This window comes from Kogia breviceps, chromosome 4 (genome assembly GCF_026419965.1).
Source record: "Kogia breviceps isolate mKogBre1 chromosome 4, mKogBre1 haplotype 1, whole genome shotgun sequence".
Lineage (NCBI taxonomy): Eukaryota > Metazoa > Chordata > Mammalia > Artiodactyla > Physeteridae > Kogia > Kogia breviceps.
This window is the reverse complement of record NC_081313.1, coordinates 58,836,506-58,854,404: the sequence shown is the minus strand read 5'-3', so window position 1 is coordinate 58,854,404 and position 17,899 is coordinate 58,836,506. Positions and strand designations below refer to the sequence as shown.

The 17,899-nt window shown below is 36.3% G+C and overlaps 1 protein-coding gene across 1 annotated transcript in view; it reads left to right on the top strand.

Annotated features, from left to right (window-relative positions):
* The window catches only part of ANKRD31 (ankyrin repeat domain 31), a 131,729-nt gene that overhangs the window by 94,578 nt on the left and 19,252 nt on the right, over positions 1-17,899 (top strand). The window contains exons 21-23 of the mRNA XM_059062738.2: positions 2,198-2,294; positions 4,646-5,645; positions 12,508-12,648. Coding sequence (XP_058918721.1) covers positions 2,198-2,294; positions 4,646-5,645; positions 12,508-12,648 — 1,238 coding nt within the window. The remainder of the gene's footprint in view (positions 1-2,197; positions 2,295-4,645; positions 5,646-12,507; positions 12,649-17,899) is intronic.

Sequence of the window (17,899 nt, the reverse complement as noted above, 5' to 3'; positions counted from 1 at the left end):
ACATTTTATATGTTTTTTTTCCTAAGCATCTTAACTCTGTAATTCAACTGAAATTTCTCTGCCACATACAGTATAATGATAGAATAGGGCTTTCCCCCATATTACTACCCCATATGCCTACTCTTATTTGTTGAATACTTCCTCTCATCTTCATTGTTTACAAAGCCTTATTATCACATATTAAAATCTTACACATATTAGGGCAATTTCTAGGTTTTCTCTAAGATACCATTGATTAATTTTGTCTCTTTGATAAATAAGTATATAGTATCAAGTTACATGTAGAACATCTTTATATCCATTCTTATAGAAATATATAGAATCTTTTAGGTTACTATGATAATGTTATTTTTACCAGTGGTTTACAATTCAGTTGGAAAACCCAAATGTAACAGGAGACATAGATAATGTAAATGTTTTTCATTAAAGTGTCAAATCTGCTAAAAAATTTATATCTAAATTCTTAATTATCATACAAGTTTCTCCCCTTTGTTAGCATATGCATCACATCGTGAAACTAATCCTTTGCCATGATAATAGGGAGATAGAAACTAGTCTGGGAACAGACTCTATACTTATCAAATCATTTGTCTGATTTGCAGAGGGAGGTTCTGGGGTCAATTCCAACTATGAACTTCATGTCATTTTTCACCACTGATTTTTTCTAGTTAAATTATCTAGAAAAATATGCGTTGGTCTAAAAAAATTAGGAAGAAGCTTAAGAAACAAAGCCAAAAATGAAATGAATAGCAAGTAGGCTTAAAAGAAATACAATGTATTCGTCTAAGCGAAATTTCCTATTTGGGAATCTGGGTTTGGACATAACTGACATTTACATGTAAATCCTGTGAATCTGTGATGGGGGAGGTCATGATGCCTTGGGAAGCAATCGAAGAAAGTAGGAAAAATTTAATTATTATAAAAGTAATTTTATATAGATCAATAAGTGACTGTAGATATCATATAGCCCTATCTAAGTATTAAGTGTAAAGAACAAAAACTGACAGTGTGGGACTTCCCTGGTGGTGCAGAGGTTAAGAATCCTCCTGCCAGTGCAGGGGACATGGGTTCGAGCCCTGGTCCATGAAGGTGCCACAGAGCAACTAAGCCCATGCACCACGACTGCTGAGCCTGTGCTCTAGAGCCAACAAGCCACAACTACTGAGCTTGCGTGCCACAACTACTGAAGCCTGCATGCCTAGAGCCCATGCTATGCAACAAGAGAAGCCACCGCAATGAGAGGCCTGCATACTGCAAGGAAGAGTAGCCCCCACTCACCACAACTAGAGAAAGCCCGTGTGTAGCAGTGAAGACTCAATGCAGCCAAAAATAAATAAAATAAAAAATAAATTAATTTAAAAAAAAGAACTGATAGTGTGACTCTTTTTTTTCAGTACGTATAATAGTTACATATAGTACAAATATAATATAGAACAATATATAAATATATTTTAAAGTTTACACACACACACACACACACCCTTACCAAAGTGTTAACAGCAATCTCTTTCATGGAGTGAAATATTGAGGAGAAGGAGTGGTTGAGTGGGATACTCTTTGACTTCTCTTCTCTATAAACATTCATATTATTTGCAAATTTTCTTTACATTGACAGTGTATTCCTTTTGTTTTTTTTTTTGTTTTTTTTTTTTGCGGTACGCGGGCCTCTCACTGTTGTGGCCTCTCCCGTTGCGGAGCACAGGCTCCGGACACGCAGGCTCAGCGGCCACGGCTCACGAGCCCAGCCACCCCGCGGCATGTGGGATCCTCCCAGACCGGGGCACGAACCCGCGTCCCCTGCATCGGTAGGCGGACTCCCAACCACTGCGCCACCAGGGAAGCCCTCCTTTTGTATTTTAAAAAATAAATAATTTTAACAGACAAAATATTTATCTTCCTATTTATTTTCCTTTACTACCCTCATTTCACAGGTAAGGAAGCTGACCAGAGAGGTCAGTGACTTGTCCAGGTTCACAAAGCTTAGTCAGTGGGGTAGCAGGATTAGAATTCAGTCTGGCCTGCTTCTTCTTGATACCATGTTCTTACTTATACACTTCAGAGTACTTCCATAGAGTGATATAATTCCTAGGGAAATAATGGCTTTTTAATTAACAGTAAGGCTAAGTCCTGTGTGACCAAATTTAACATTTGTTATCTCTCAATTAACTGACTTTTTATTTTATTGCCATGTTTCTAGAACAATACATTGATAAAATGTTAGAGATAAAGGAGGTTATGGACAACGTGCTTGCCAAACAGAAGGCAGAAAGGGATGATTTAGCTAAAAAATACAGGTGAGTGAAAAAATAAATAGGAATACTTTAGAGTTTTCAGAATTTATCTGTTTTTATCTACAGTAGGCCTAGAATTTCTTAAGAGTACAAATGTTGCTTAGGACCAGAAAAGGACTTTATGAGGTCATCTAATCTATTATCTCCATGAGGAATTATACTTCCTAGAAAGATGTTTTTCTACTTTATTACTTGAAATGTTCAGAAAAGGACATTTTACTATCTTAAAAAGTTGTCTACAGCCATGAATTTTATGAAAGCCTTTCTGGTCATGAATCCCATAAGTAAATTTCTTTCCTTAGTAAACTCACATTTTTTATATTAAATTTTTTTTCTTTTATGCTATCATAAATGTTGTTCTTCTAAGCAGTTTAATCATGTATATTTTGTGGTTTTGTGTATTTCTAAACTCTCAGGGTCCTTAAAGAGTTTTATCCTGATTATATTGATTATTCACCTCTTATCATCTTTTTTTTTGAGAAATTTGTTATATATTTTTTCTTGTTTTGAGCATTATTTTTTTTTAGTTTTTCTATTCTTTTTTTTTCTTGTGATGAGAACTTTTAAGGTCTACTCTCTTAGCAACTTGCAAATATGTAATACAGTATTATCAACTATAGTCACCATGCTATATATTACACTCCCATGCCTTATTTATTTCATAACTGGAAATTTATACCTTTGATTACCTTCACCCATTTCACCCACCTGCCACCTCCACCAACCACCAGTCTGTTCTCTGTATCTATGCCTTTTTTGTTTTTGTTTTAGCTTCTAAATATCAGTGAGATCATACAGTATGTCGTCTGACTTTTTTCATTTAGCATAGCGCTCAAGATCCATCCATGTTGTCACAAATGGCAGGATTTATTTCTTCTTTATGGCTGAATAATATTCCTTTATATATGTGTGTCTTCATACTAATGTTGCTATTAGCCTTAAAATCTTGTAATCTAAAGAGCATTTGTATTTTCTGTCTGAACTCTTTGTTTCACATAGTTTTAAATGTGATATTAATTTCTTCTTTCTTCTCCTCTATCCAGCTTCTTGCATTTTATACTACCAGTTATTTGCTAATCTGATTTCTTCTTGATGCTTCTTCCACTTACATCTACTACTTGCTTTGACATCCAGTTGGTTTGGAGTTCGGTACCAGCAACTCTAAACTGTGTTCGGAGAGACAAGTATCTATACTATTGCTTTCTCTTAAAACAGCTGCTCTAAAAAGATGGTCCCCGAGGGTCCCTGAGACCATATCAAGGGGTCTAAGAAGTCAAAAACATTTTTATAATAACATTAAGATGTTATTTGCCCTCTTTTGCTCTCATTTTCTCATAAGTGTACAATGGAATTTTCTAGAGGCCACTTGGAGTGTGATGATATCATCACTCTAATAGCTAATGGAATGTGCACTTGTGTAGTCTTGTGTTTTAAAATTTTCTATCTTATTTTCTAATACAATAAATATTGATAGATATAACTCAAATAAACAAAAGCTCTTTGCATTCCTCAATATTTTTTAAGTGTATAAAAAAGTCCTGAAACCAAAAAGTTTGAGAGCTACTGGAAACAAAGTTTCCAATACCCTGAAGATAAGTGTGGAATAGGTGAGTATAACCAAAAGACAGGTGTGGATGAGCCAGTTTCCTCCCATTCAGTCTTCAAGGCCCTGAGAGACTTGGTTTAAGGAGGGCACACAGGATAATGCTTATCTGGGTAGTCACTTCAAAGTACCTCACTACAGATTCAAAGTACAATTATTGGGTTGGCCAAAAAGTTCATTGGGGTTTTTCCGTAACATCTTGCGGAAAAACCCAAATGAGCTTTTTGGCCAACCCAATACAATAAGCACTTGATGAATTGACATTTCTCAGGTGTATCTTACTTATAATTATTCACAAAATAATCTCAGTCCTCCATAACTAAGGGAATTTGGGTGGAACTTACTCCCAAATTTTACTTCTTGATACACCATTTCACTGTAAACAGGTAAGTGAATTCCAAACTTAAAAAATGGTGTTTCTCCTTGGCCATCAATTTATACCTTCCAACTAAAGGACTATTAGATATCTAGATAAACAACCCAAGTTTTGTTTCTCTTTTAGGGCTGACTTACAACTGATAAGTAATGATGTGAATATAAATGTGGATAACCACACTGTCACCTCCTAAAAAAGGCAAACTTACTTACCTCAAATAAAGCAACAGTTTCCTCTCAAAGAATATACTTTGCAAAGATAGACTCGTGTACTTTGAGCTGATTAAATTGACACAAAGTATAAAATCTAAATGACTGCTAAAAAAAAGTTTTCTACTGTTTTTGTATTTTTTCCTCTTTCTGCTTCTTCCTACAGGGTGTCCATAGAGTCATTTAAGCATGGAGTCCTGAGAGAACAACTAGCTAACTTGGCCACAAGGCAGAAGAGCCTTTTACTTGTAGCAAAAAAACAGAAAAAAATAAGCCAGAAAATTCAGAACTATAAGAATGTTACATCTTTCTCTGGTCTTAGTTTCAAGAAGCTGCCATTGAGCTCAGAAATCTCTAATGAAAAGGACAGCCAAGAGTTTACTAGTCTGGAAAATTCAGTACAGCCCCAGTCAGGTTCACTTTCTCCTGGCAGTCTTGTTTGTGGAAGCATGCAGGAAACACAGTTGTCTTGGGAAATCTGGCATGACAACCAAAATACCAACACTTGTCTAAATTCAAAGACAGTGAGAAGGGAAGAATTTTCTGGAAATGAACTGAATTCTAAACAAAGTGTCAGTGACTGTACCTTAGATAGATTATCAGAATCCAGACTTTCAGATGGCACTAAGAAGATTAAATTACAATCCCAACCTATTTCTTTTATTGCCCAAGCAGAATATTCACAAAAAGAAAATGATCTTACAGATACTACAGCCAAAGGGCATGAGTCCTTTAGTCCTTCAGCAGTAACTGGCACATTAAAGATTTCAGAAACCCCAAGTGTATTTGCCGACAATGATGCCAATCCATCAACTGTTATTTGTGATCAGACTCTTTCCAATTGTGATCCAAAAAAAGGAAACAGGAAAACAGTTTCCCAGCAACCACACAAGGGGACATCAGAATCCCTGGTACATCAAGGGATTGATATCTTTGGCAGTAATACGGGGCATCAGGTGAAACCTTATCTTAAAAAATCAGCTCTTGCTGTTCCACATGCAAATGATAGTCAGAGCTCCTCCTCCTCTGGGTCTGGCCGTCAACATACTGTAAAAAATCCTTCAAAATACAGCACAACTCCTAAAAAGAAATGTATGCAGATAAAGGATCTGATATTGCTAGGAAGAATTAATCCGGGAAATAATATTCTGGAATTCAAAACACAGGTATCCTTTTTTTTTCTCTAAAATTATGTAAATTTTATAAGTGAGTAAATGTTGCTGTCACAGTGTCAGTGTTTAGCTCTAATTAGGGGAATAGAGTTTGGCTGGGCTTCTTGAATGGAGAGACTTAATCATTATATCTTAGCAAATGAAATCATGCTTCTAAACTTTCCCTGTACATTTTAGTCACAAGCACCTTTAGGTTCTCAGACCAGAATTAGTCAGTTTTACTGCAGCAGGAAGGATTTAAGAACAAAATAAAAATAATAAATTGGAGCTGTGTTTGGTTCCAAAGTTTTGGGAACTACCAGTGTGTACTACTAAAGCTTCCACTAATAAGGGTTAAGTATAAACTCATCTTCCATAGTAGCTCAATTTAGAAACAGAAAGTGACTTGGAGTTTGGGTAAATATAACTCAATTAAAACAATATCACATATGCATAATAACAGAAGAGGGAAAAAAAAGTTCTGCTAGAAATGCCTACAAAGGAGGCTTCCTTTCCCTTTTGCCCCCATTCATTTTTTGAAAGAGGATATAAGAGTGGCAGAGATTTCAGGATCCTGGAATGCTGCTTTGCTTGTGCACCAATCCAACAGAAAACCAATCCAAGCTAATTAGAATTTAAATGACCCCTTTTTTCAACCCTTTCCACTTCTGGATTATAAGACTTTGCCTAGTTAAAAAGCTTTATTTATAAGTTAGGAGCAAAAAAGTTTAATTTTAAAGCTCCAAACTATAGTTTAAACACTAAATTAGCAGCTTGATCTCAGAGATCTCCTTGATGTTCCTGTTTGCTTGCCTGTCAACCAATTTATTGCTAAGTAGTACCTACTTCACATTAGCCAAAGCAACTCAAATTTCAGTTATTAATTGGTTACATTAAAATTTTGACAGCTGTGGTTACTTCTCTGGATCAGCAATGATAAAATTCTAATATGATTTTTTGTATTTCAGCTATTTTTAATAGCTTTCTTGAGATATAATTGATATACAATACACTACCCGTATTTAAAGTATATAATTTGACAAGTTTTGTTTGTTTGTTTGTTTTGGGTTTTTTTTTTGCGGTACGCGAGCCTCTCACTGTTGCGGCCTCTCCCGCTGCGGAGCACAGGCTCCGGACGCGCAGGCCCAGCGGCCATGGCTCACGGGCCCAGCCGCTCCGCGGCATATGGGATCTTCCCGGACCAGGGCACGAACCCGTGTCCCCTGCATCGGCAGGCGGATTGTCAACCACTGTGCCACCAGGGAAGCCCTAATTTGACAAGTTTTGACGTATGTACATACACAAAATATAAAATCTAAATGATTGCTAAAAAAAAAAAGTTTTCTACTGTTTTTGTATTTTTTCCTCTTTCTTCCTACAGGGTGTCCATAGAGTCATTTAAGCATATTGGTCTGAGTTTTCTAGTGTTGTCTTTGGTTTTGGTCTCAGAGTAATACTGGTCTCACAGAATGAATTCCAAAGTGTTTCCTTCTCTTTTATTTTTTGGAAGAGTTTGTGAATTGGTATTAAGTCTTTTTAAAATGTTTTCTAGTAATCAGCAGTAAAACCATCTGTACCTGGGCTTTTTTGTTGTTGATAGTTTTTTGATTATTAATTCAGTGTCTACTTTTTATAGTTTTTTTTCAGATTGTCTATTCTTGAGTCAGTTTTGGTAGTTTTTATCTTTCTAGGAATTTGCTCATTTCATCTAATTTATTGGCATACAGTTGTTCGTAGTGTCTCTTATAGTCCTTTTTATTTCTATAAGGTCAGTAGTAATGTCCACATTTTTACTTTTGCTCTTAGTAATTTGAGTCTTCCCTCTTGCTCTTCTTGGTTAATCTAGCTAAAGGTTTGTCAATTTTATTAATCTTTTCAAAGAACCAATTTTGATTTTTTTGATTTTCTCTATTTTTCTATTGCATGTTTTACTTTTTTCCACTTTAATATTTACTATTTCCTTCCTTCTGCTTGCTTTAGGTTTAGTTTGCTGTTCTCTTTCCAGTGTCTTTCGTGTAAGCTTAGGTTATTGATGTGAGATCTTTCTTCTTTTTCAATATAGGCATTTACACCTATAAACTTCCCTCCAACCCACTGCTTTTACTGCATCCCATATGTTTCAGTATGTTTTGCCTTCATTTTCATTTATCTCAAAGTATTTTCTCATTTACCTTTTGATTACTTCTTTAACCCATTGGTTATTTAGGAGTATGTTGTTTGAGTTCCACATAATTGTGAGTTTCTCATTTTTTTTGTTATTAATTTCTAATTTCATTCCATTACTCTTAGAGAACATACTTTGTATTATTTTGGTCCTTTTAAATTTTCTGAGACTTATTTTGTGGCTTAAATAGTTATAACCTATGCTAGAGAATGTCCCATGTGTACTTGAGAAGAATGTATATATTCTCCTATCATTAGGAGAAGTTTTCTGTAGATGCCTGTTCAGTCTAGTTAGTTTGTAGTGTTGCTCAAGTTTTCTCTTTCCCTTTGTGGTATTATTATTACATATATTATTGATATATCTGTAAATGTTATAAACCCCATAATTCATTGCTATAATTATTTATAAAATTTTGTGACTTTTAAAGAAGCTGAGGAGAAGAAAGGAGAGCAAGTTTATATTTATAACTTTTGATATATTAACCTTCTTATTTATCCTTGCTGATTCTCTTCATTTGTTCCTGTGGATTTGAGTTACCATATGGAGTCATTTTCTTAGCCCAGTAAAACTTCTTCCACCCACCTCCTTTGTGCTTTTGCAAATATATATGTATTATATCCCTATTGTTTTGTACAATTGTTTTAAAAATTAGTTAAGCAAAGAAAGAAGAAATGTGCATTTATACTGTCTTTTACAATATGTGATTACTTTTACTGATGCTCTTTGTTTTTCCATGTGGATTCATATTACCATTTGGGGGTCACTTGATTTCAACCTGAAGAACTTCCTTTAGTATTTTTTGTAAGGCAGGTCTGCTAGCAACAAATTTTCTCAAGAGAGTTCTTTACATCACCTTTATTTTTGAAAGATTTGCTGAAAATAGGATTCTTGGTTACAGGTTTTTCTTTGTGTACTTTGAGTGTGTTACTCCACTGCTTCTGGATTTCATTGCTTCTGATAAGAAGTCAGTTGTTAATCTTTGGGTGTTTACCTTGTAAGTAATGAGTCATTTTTCACTTGCTTCTTTCAATAATTTCTTATTGTCTTTGACTTTAAGTATTTTTACTATGTATCTATTTATGGCTCTCTTTGTGTTTATCCTTATTGGAAGTCATTGAGCTTCCTGAATATGTAGATTAATGTTTTTCAATAAATTTGGGAAATTTTTAGCCATTATTACTTCAAATATTTTCTCTGCTCCTTTCTCCTATCCTTTTGGTACTCCCATTATGCATATGTTGATGTGCTTAATGGTGTCCCACACGTCTCTGAAGCTTTTCACTTTTCTTCACTCTTTTTTTCTTTTTCTTCAGCTTAACATAATCTCTATTGATCTCTCTTCAAGCTTACTAATTCTTTCTTCTGACATTGAAAATCTGTTGAGCCTCTTTATTAAATTTTTCATTTTAGTTATTGTACTTTTCAACTCCATAACTTCTTTTTGTTTCTTAATAAATTGTTTCTTTATTGATACTTTTCTGTTTGATGTGATATTGTTATCATACTTTGCTTTCCGTCTTAATTATGGTTTCCTTTAGTTCTTTGAACATGTATATAAATGGCTGTTTTGAAGTCTTTGTTAAATCTAACACCCGGTCATTTTCACAGGCAGTTTATGTTGCTTTTTTGTTTATTTTGCTGTATGTGTCATACTTCCTGTTTCTTCACATGTCTCATAATTTTTTGTTGGAACTTGACATTTTAGATATTTTAGAGTAGGTAATGTATTGTAGCAAGTCTGTATATTGATCCCCATCTTCTCATACATTTGTTATTGTTCCCAGGCAAAATATCTGTGCCATGGCTCTGGAGCTTAGGGCAGGAACATGGCAGCTTCTCTCTGAATGATACCCCTGCTTTAGAATCTGAGCATTTAGTGGAAAGGGGCACACTAGCCTCTTGATTTTTCAATTTGCCTCTCCTGACATGAAACCACCACCTTACAAGCCAGGGCAAGTGTGAGCAGGACCCCAATAGTCTCAGTAGCACCCTGCCAAAGGTAGAGACTCTGTCTCACCAGTACAGGTTAAACAGAAGAAAAGAACCCCCACCTCTTGGCTTCACTTGCCCACAACTTGGACTTAGCAACAGATAGCTGAGGCAGGATGAGAAATATTTATGTCTTACTCCTACCAAGAAGGTAGCCCTCTGACTGGCAGTTTTAGGGAGAGGGAGCCCTGTGCTCTTGGCTGTAGCAGTCAAGGGGAGTCTCCACCTCACTGTGGGGGGAGGAAGGAAGCAGTCTTGGTTCAAATATCACTGTTTCTCACATTTTCTTAAACCTAATTTTCATAGATTTTGTTGAATAGATGTGTCTTCACTTACTGCATGCCCTTATGACCATTTATTTTCAGCAACTTAAAATTTTTTTAGTAGTTTTTACCTGGAAGTGGATCCTCATACCATCGTGCCAGAAGTCAATTCTAGAATACTACATTCAATGTGACTTTTTATATAGTTAGTTTAAATCTGTCATGTGGTATGGTATTTGTTTTCTATTTCTCTTATCTCTCTTTGTTCCTTTTTTCATCTTTTTATGCTTTATCCCCTTTGTTCGTTTATGAGCTATAAGTTTCTCTTTTTTTTTTTTTTGACCACACTGTGCATCTTGTGGGATCTTAGTTCCCCAACCAGGGATTGAACCCGGGCCGCAGCAGTGAAAGAGCCGAGTCTCAACCACTGGACCACCAGGGAACTCCCAGCTATAACTTTCTATTTTAGTTCTGCCTTTAGAGTTTATGGCATCTGTTTTTAACTTCTCACAATCTACCTTTAAGTGATATTTTTACCACTTCATGTGTACTGTTCGGTGGGCCAAAAGGTTTGTTCATTTTTTTCCTTAAGATGGCTCTAGTAGCACTTAGTTGTCTTTAACTTCATTTGAAACAATTTTGTTAGATTGTATGTGACAGCTGTCATATCAGTGTGCATTTAAAAAAAGACTTATCAGGCTTCCCTGGTGGCTCAGTGATTGAGAGTCCGCCTGCTGATGCAGGGACGTGGGTTCGTGCCCCGGTCCGGGAGGATCCCACGTGCCACGGAGCGGCTGGGCCCGTGAGCCATGGCCGCTGGGCCTGCACATCTGGAGCCTGTGCTCCACGATGGGAGGGGCCACGGCAGTGAGGGGCCCGCGGGCCGCAAAAAAAAAAAAAAAAAAGACTTATCAAAACTGGTGAATTTTTGTGTAGCCATTTTAATATTGAAGGTGGAAGAAAAAAAGCAACATTTTCAGCATATTATGCTTTATTATTTCAAGAAGGGTTAAAACACAACTGAAATGCATACAAAGGTTTGTGCCGTGTATGGAGAAGGTACTGTGACTGATCAAATGCGTCGAAAGTGGTTTGTGAAGTTTCGTGCTGGAGATTTCTCGTTGGACAATGCTCCAGGGTTTGTTGAACTTCTTGAATCTCTGGTTTTATCATTGCCTCAAACTTGGAAAAATTTCAGGCATTATTTCTTCAAATATTTTTTCTTCCCTCCCCTCATTTTTGAATTCCCATTACATACATATTAGGCTGCTTAAAATCATTCCGCAACTCACTGTGATGATCTTATTTTTAAATTCTCTTTTCTCTGTGGGTTTTTTATGCCATTCCTATTCCTGTGTCTTTGAATTAACTAATCTTTTTGTTTGCAGTGTCTAATCTGTTAATATCATCCAGTGTATTTTTCATTTCATATGTTGTAATTTTCATCTCTAGAAGTTTGATTTGAGTCTTCTTTTATATCTTCCATGTCTCCATGTAACTTTTGGAACATGTGGAATATGATTATAATAACTATTTAATGTCCTTATCTGCTAATTCTAACATCTTTGAGAGTTCTCAGTCATTTTCAATTGATTGCTTTATCTCCTCCATATGGATTTATTTTCCTACCTGTTTCTAAGCCTGTTAATTTTTCATTGGATCCCAGAATTGTGAAATTTATCTTGTTGGATGCCAGCTATGTTTGTATTCTTAAAAATATTTTGGATATTTGTTCTAGAATATAGTTAATTTACACAGAAACAGTTTGATCTTTTTGGGTCTTGCTTTTACAATTTGTTAGGCAGGATTGGAGCAGTGTTCAGTCTAAGGCTAATTATATCCACTACAGAGGCAAGACTCTTCTGTGTACCTCCCAATGTCCATCAGTTTTGAGGTTTTTCTAGTCTTAATATTGGGAACAGGTGCTATTTCTGCCCTTTGAGAATGCCAGAGAATGCCATTACCTCCAATTCTTTCAAGTAGTTCTTTTCCCAGGCTTGGGTAATTTCCTCACACACGTGGCTCAGTGGAATACTTAAAAAGGACCCCCTGAAGATCTGCAGAGTTCTCTCTATATATATTTCTCTCTTCTTCAGTACTCTGTCCTGCAAACTCTAGTCATCATGCCTCCCTAGACTATGTCTATTCAACTCAGAGAATCCACAGGTTTTGCCTGGATGCCCTCTCCCTGTACCATGACCTGGAAACTCTCAAGGCAGTGAGTTGGGACAATTGTAGGGCTCACCTCATTAGTTTCTTATTTCTCAGGATCACTATACTTTGTTCCCTGATATTTGGTATCTTGGAAACCATTGTTTCATATATTTAGTTTTCCTTTTTTTTTGGTTGTGTCATGTGTTAGGGTAAATCTGGTCCCTGTTACTTCATCATGGACAGAAGCAGAAGTTCACATATTTCAGATATTTTTTAATCCTAATTTTTGTTTTATTTTTCACCTCAGGAGACTACCCATAAAGCCAGTGTTTTATTGAATGGCAAAATTAAGGTAGAAAATGGTCAGATTTATAAAAACCCCGTCATCTGGCTCAAGGATCTTCTAGGAGCTGACAGTTATGTGACCTGGAATTATGCTTGGAGTAAGGTGGGTCATTCTTAAGTTTATCTTTAACTTCACATTCAAGTGGAAAGGTTTTTTTTTTTTTTTTTTTTTTTTTTTTTTTTTTTTTATGGTACGCAGGCCTCTCACTGTTGTGGCCTCTCCCGTTGCGGAGCACAGGCTCCGGACGCGCAGGCTCAGCAGCCATGGCTCACGGGCCCAGCCACTCCGCGGCATGTGGGATCTTCCCCGACTGGGGCATGAACCTGTGTGCCCTGCATCGGCAGGCGGACTCTCAACCACTGCGCCACCAGGGAAGCCCGGTACATATTTTTTGATGATAAAACTATTTTGTTTTTTTAAGGAATTTGAAAGTTCTCCAAATTAGTTTTGTCCTCATGCATGTCCTCTTCAGTATGCTACATGCTTTCTCCCACAATTCCTATTTGCCAGAATTCCCCACAGCAGGATTGCACAGCTAACTGAGCCTCTCCTTCCTTGTTCCTCACCTAGTCTCAGAAAATTGAATGCCCCTGATCTTCCCCTCTTGTCCCTGCCAACTCACCTCCACAGTGATTGCAGGTGACTCCACATAGAAAATTTGGAACCACTGGTGAATTGATAATTTAATTAATATGTTACTAGTATTCTGATAAAATAAAGCAAAATCTTCCCCTAAAGACGAAAGTTATGATAAAGGGGCCTAAGACACACAGAAGTTATGGTGCACTTTTATGTTTGAACATAGTCTTATCCATGAATTGCTAGCCTCCCAAAAAAATATTTCTGAATTTTTATTCAGACTTCCCAGACTTAGTGGTCTCCCCCTCAGTTCTGACTTCTGAATTATAAACCCAGTTTAATAACCAATTTGAAGAGGATCAGTGACTGACACCCTTGAGGTCCAGTGATCAGCCACCTCCAGATGTCCATGGCACCCCTTCAGGGAACAGTATTGCAATGATTCACCCAGGAAAGTGTGAGTCATCAGACAGTCACCATTACTGTTTCACAGAATTGCAAATACCTTCAACCTCCACTAGCCATTACAGTAAATCTCAGTGCACCAGTAATAGAAAGTGGTTTCCTCTCTCGTTGTTTGTCCAACTCAGCTCTGCCCACTCTCCTTCCTAGCTTCTATCTCAGTCTTAGTCCCTAAACTCTGCATTCTGGTCTCCTAGACCTCTGTTGCAGGTGCTTCCAGAACAGTGTTTCAGTTCCTTCACTTACATGAGCACATTTTAAATTTTCTCTGCTTTATATTATAGTCTCTCTGTGTTCCTTTTTTCCTGTATTACTATTATTTTTTATTTCCCACCACTGGAGTCACCAGGCCATCTGCTTTCAATTCAACCTGTCTAATCCTTTCCATGGATTCATAAATCATATTTGCATGTTAGTAATTAACATTTTACCCATGGAAATCCCTTTTTATTACAAAATTTCTTAAATTCATGATAGATGATATTGTTTTGCTGAAACTGAATCTATGCTCACAGTGTGAATATGGTACTAATTGCGGTAGCTTAGGTTCCTTTGAGCTTAACATGCCTGTGGCCCACTGATGATGACTCAGTCCTCCCATTCTTTTTCTCTGTTGGACTACTGCATTTTCTACTTTTGAATAGCTGGCTATGATATCATTTGGCTCTCACTCTGTACTTACATGCCTCATTTACATATCACATTGCCTCTGGTCTTTTCTTATTAGCCATGTCAATTGGAGTCATACTGTTTAACATCTATGTGATAGTGAAGCCAAATACAAATATGGGCACTAGAATTAGGGCAGTTCTTGGATATAAGATACTCATACAGATTATCTGAGCAAGCTTAGATTTTTTAAAAAATTATCCTAAAAATGGAAATAGTTTCAAAATTACTGTAGGACACTCATGTACTTCTAGTAAATACCACAAGCTGAGAAACACTGCCCCAGTGAGTTAGTTTACAATTTTTAAAAGCCTCTTTTAAAATTTACCACAGTAACCTACCCCTCTTGTCTTGGGGTAACTCCTGAATTCACAGTCACTTCTTGATAGGAGCTTTTTGCTACCTTGGTAAATGTGAACATTTCTACCGACTAGTTCCTAGTACAGTGGTGGGGGCTATACAGCCAGGGCTGGTTGGTTGTCAGGCAAGAAATGCCAGAAAACTAGGTCTTGTCCTACATCAGACAGAATGACACAGCCACTAGACACGGAGATGACTCATACCTCGTACCCAAGCAGCTGAGCTGCTGTACAGCTTTGCCAAGGGAATCCTCATGCGTACTCCACTGGACATCACTCACTCCTCTTGCCGCTTGAGTCTCCTGAAGTGACCTAGTGCCTGTTCAGTTTGAGGCCTGTTCACTGTTATCCTTGTTCATTAAATCACTCCTACCTTGTGGATAATAGATTTTTAACTCAGTGGATTTTCTTAAAGCTGTGTTCTTTGAATGTGTGAATTATCCCTAGTGATATGTCTGGGACCTATGGGGACTCATGACCTCTAAGGCTACTGAGGTAAAATTTTACCCAGCACTGACTTATAAAAATATACTTTAAATCTGAGACATAGGTGAAAACATACTGAGCCTACACATTGATGAGTGCATAAGGTGTGTTGGATACTGTCAGGGTGATAATGTAAACAAAACCATTCTTTCTTCTTTTTATATACTTGCAGGTAAACTTTATTATTTCTGAGGTATAGCTGATTTCAGCTGTACAACATAGTCATTCAGAATCTTTATAGATTATACTTAAATTTATTATAAAATATTGGCTATATTCCCTGTGCTGTACAATATATCCTCATAGCTTATTTATTTTATACATAGTAGTTTGTACCTCTTAATCTCCTACCACTATCTTTCCCCTCCCTTCTTCCCTCTCCACTCTGGTAACCACTAGTTTATTTTCTCTATCTGTGTCTGTTTCTGTTTCATTATATTCATTCATTTTTTAGATTCCACATATAAGTGATAACAGAGTATTTGTCTTTCTCTGTCTGATTTATTTCATGTAGCATAATACCCTCCAGGTCCATCCATGTTGTTACAGATGGCAAGTTTACATTTTTTTAATGACTGAGTGATATTCCATTGTACATATATACCACATCTTCTTTATCCATTCATCTGTTGATGGGCGCTTCGGTTGCTTTCATATCTTGGCAACTGTAAATAATGCTTCTATGAACATTGGGTGCATGTACCTTTTCAAATTAGTGTTTTTGGTTTTTTTTCAGATATATACCCAGGACTGGAATTGCTGAATTTCTATTTTTAGTTTTTTGAGAAACCTCCATACTGTTTTCCACTGTGGCTGCACCAATATACATTCCCACCAACAGCACACGAAAGGGTTCCCCTTTCTCCACAGCCTTGCCAACATTTGTTATTTGTATTCTTTTTGATGATAGCCGTTCTGACAGGTGTGAGGTGATACCTCATTGTAGTTTTGATTTGCATTTTTCTGATGATTAGCAGTGTTGAACATCTTTTCATGTGACTGTCGCCATCTGTATGTCTTCTTTGGAAAAATTTCTTTTCAGGTCTTCTGCCCGTTTTTTGACCAGGCTGTTTGTTTTTTACTATTGAGTTGTATGAGCTGTTTATACATTTTGGATATTAACCCCTTAATACTTGCAAATAGTTATATCATTTGTGAGTATTTTCTCCCCTTCAGTAGCTTGTTTTCATTTTGTCAACGGTTTCTTTTGCTGTACAAAAGCTTTTAAGTTTAAGTAGGTCCCATTTGTTTATTTTTTATTTTGTTTCCTTTGCCTTAGGAGACAGATCCAAAACAATATTGCTCTGATTTATATCAAAGCGTGTTCTGCCTATGTTTTCTTCTGGGAATTTTATGATTTCCAGTCTTACATTTATGTCTTTAATCCATTTAGATTGGTATATGGTATGAGAAATGTTCTAATTTCATTTTTTTATATGTAGCTATCTAGTTTTCCCAGCACCACTTATTGAAGAGACTGTCTTTTCTCCACTGTATATTCTTGCCTCCTTTGTCATAGATTAATTGACCATAAGTGCATAGGTTTACTTCTGGGCTCTCTATTCTGTTCTGTTGATCTGTGTGTGTGTTTTTTGTGCCCATACTGTTTTGATTACAGTAGCTTTGTAGTATAATCTGAAATCAGGGAGTATGATTCCTCCAGCTCTGTTCTTTCTCAAGATTGTTTTGGCTATTCAGGTCTTTTGTGTTTTTATACAAATTTTTAAATTATTTGTTCTAGTTCTGTGCAAAATGCCATTGGTATTTTGATAGGGGTTGCATTGAATCTGTAGATTGCCTTGGGTAGTATGGTCATTTTAACAATATTAATTCTTCCAGTCCAACAACATGTTTTTCTTTCCATTTGTTTGTTTCATTTTCAGTTTCTTTTATCAGTGTCTTACAGTTTCCCAAGTACAGGACTTTTACCTCCTTAGGTAGGTTTATTCCTAGGTATTTTATTCTTTTTGATGGAATGGTAAACAGGATTGTTTCCTTAATCTCTTTCTGATGGTTCATTGTTTTTTTTAAATACATTGTTATTGAAGTATAATTGCTTCATAATGCTATGTTAATTTCTGTTGTACAACAAAGTGAATCAGCATGCATACATAGTTCATTATTAATGTATAGAAAGGCAACAAATTTCTATATATTAATTTTGTATCCTGCAGCTTTTCTGAATTCACTGATGAGCTCTGGTAGTTTTCTGGTGGTGTTTTTAATATTTTCTATGTATAGTATCATGTCGTCTGCAAACAGTGACAGTTTTACTTATGTGTTTCCAATTTGGATGCCTTTTATTTCTTTTTCTTGCCTGATTATTGTGGCTAAGACTTGCAATACTATGTGAATAAAAGTAGCAAGAGTGGGCATCTTTGTCTTGTTTCTGATCTTAGAGGAAATGCTTTCAGCTTTTCACCATGAGTATGATGTTAACTATGGGTTTGTCATATGTGATCTTTATTATGTTGAGGTATAGTCCCTCTATGCCCACTTTCTGGAGTGTTTTTATTATAAATGGATGTTGAATTTGGTCAAAGCTTTTTCTGCATCTATTGAGATGATCATATGATTTTTATTCTTCAGTTTGTTAATGTAGTATATCACATTGATCGATTTGTAGACATCAAAAAATCCTTGCATCCCTAGGATAAATCCCACTTGATCATGGTGTATGGTCCTCTTAATGTACTGTTGGATTCTGTTTGCTAATATTTTGTGAGGATTTTTGTGTCTATGTTTATCAGTGATATTAGCTGTAATTTTATGAGGTTTTCTTGTGATATCTTATCTGG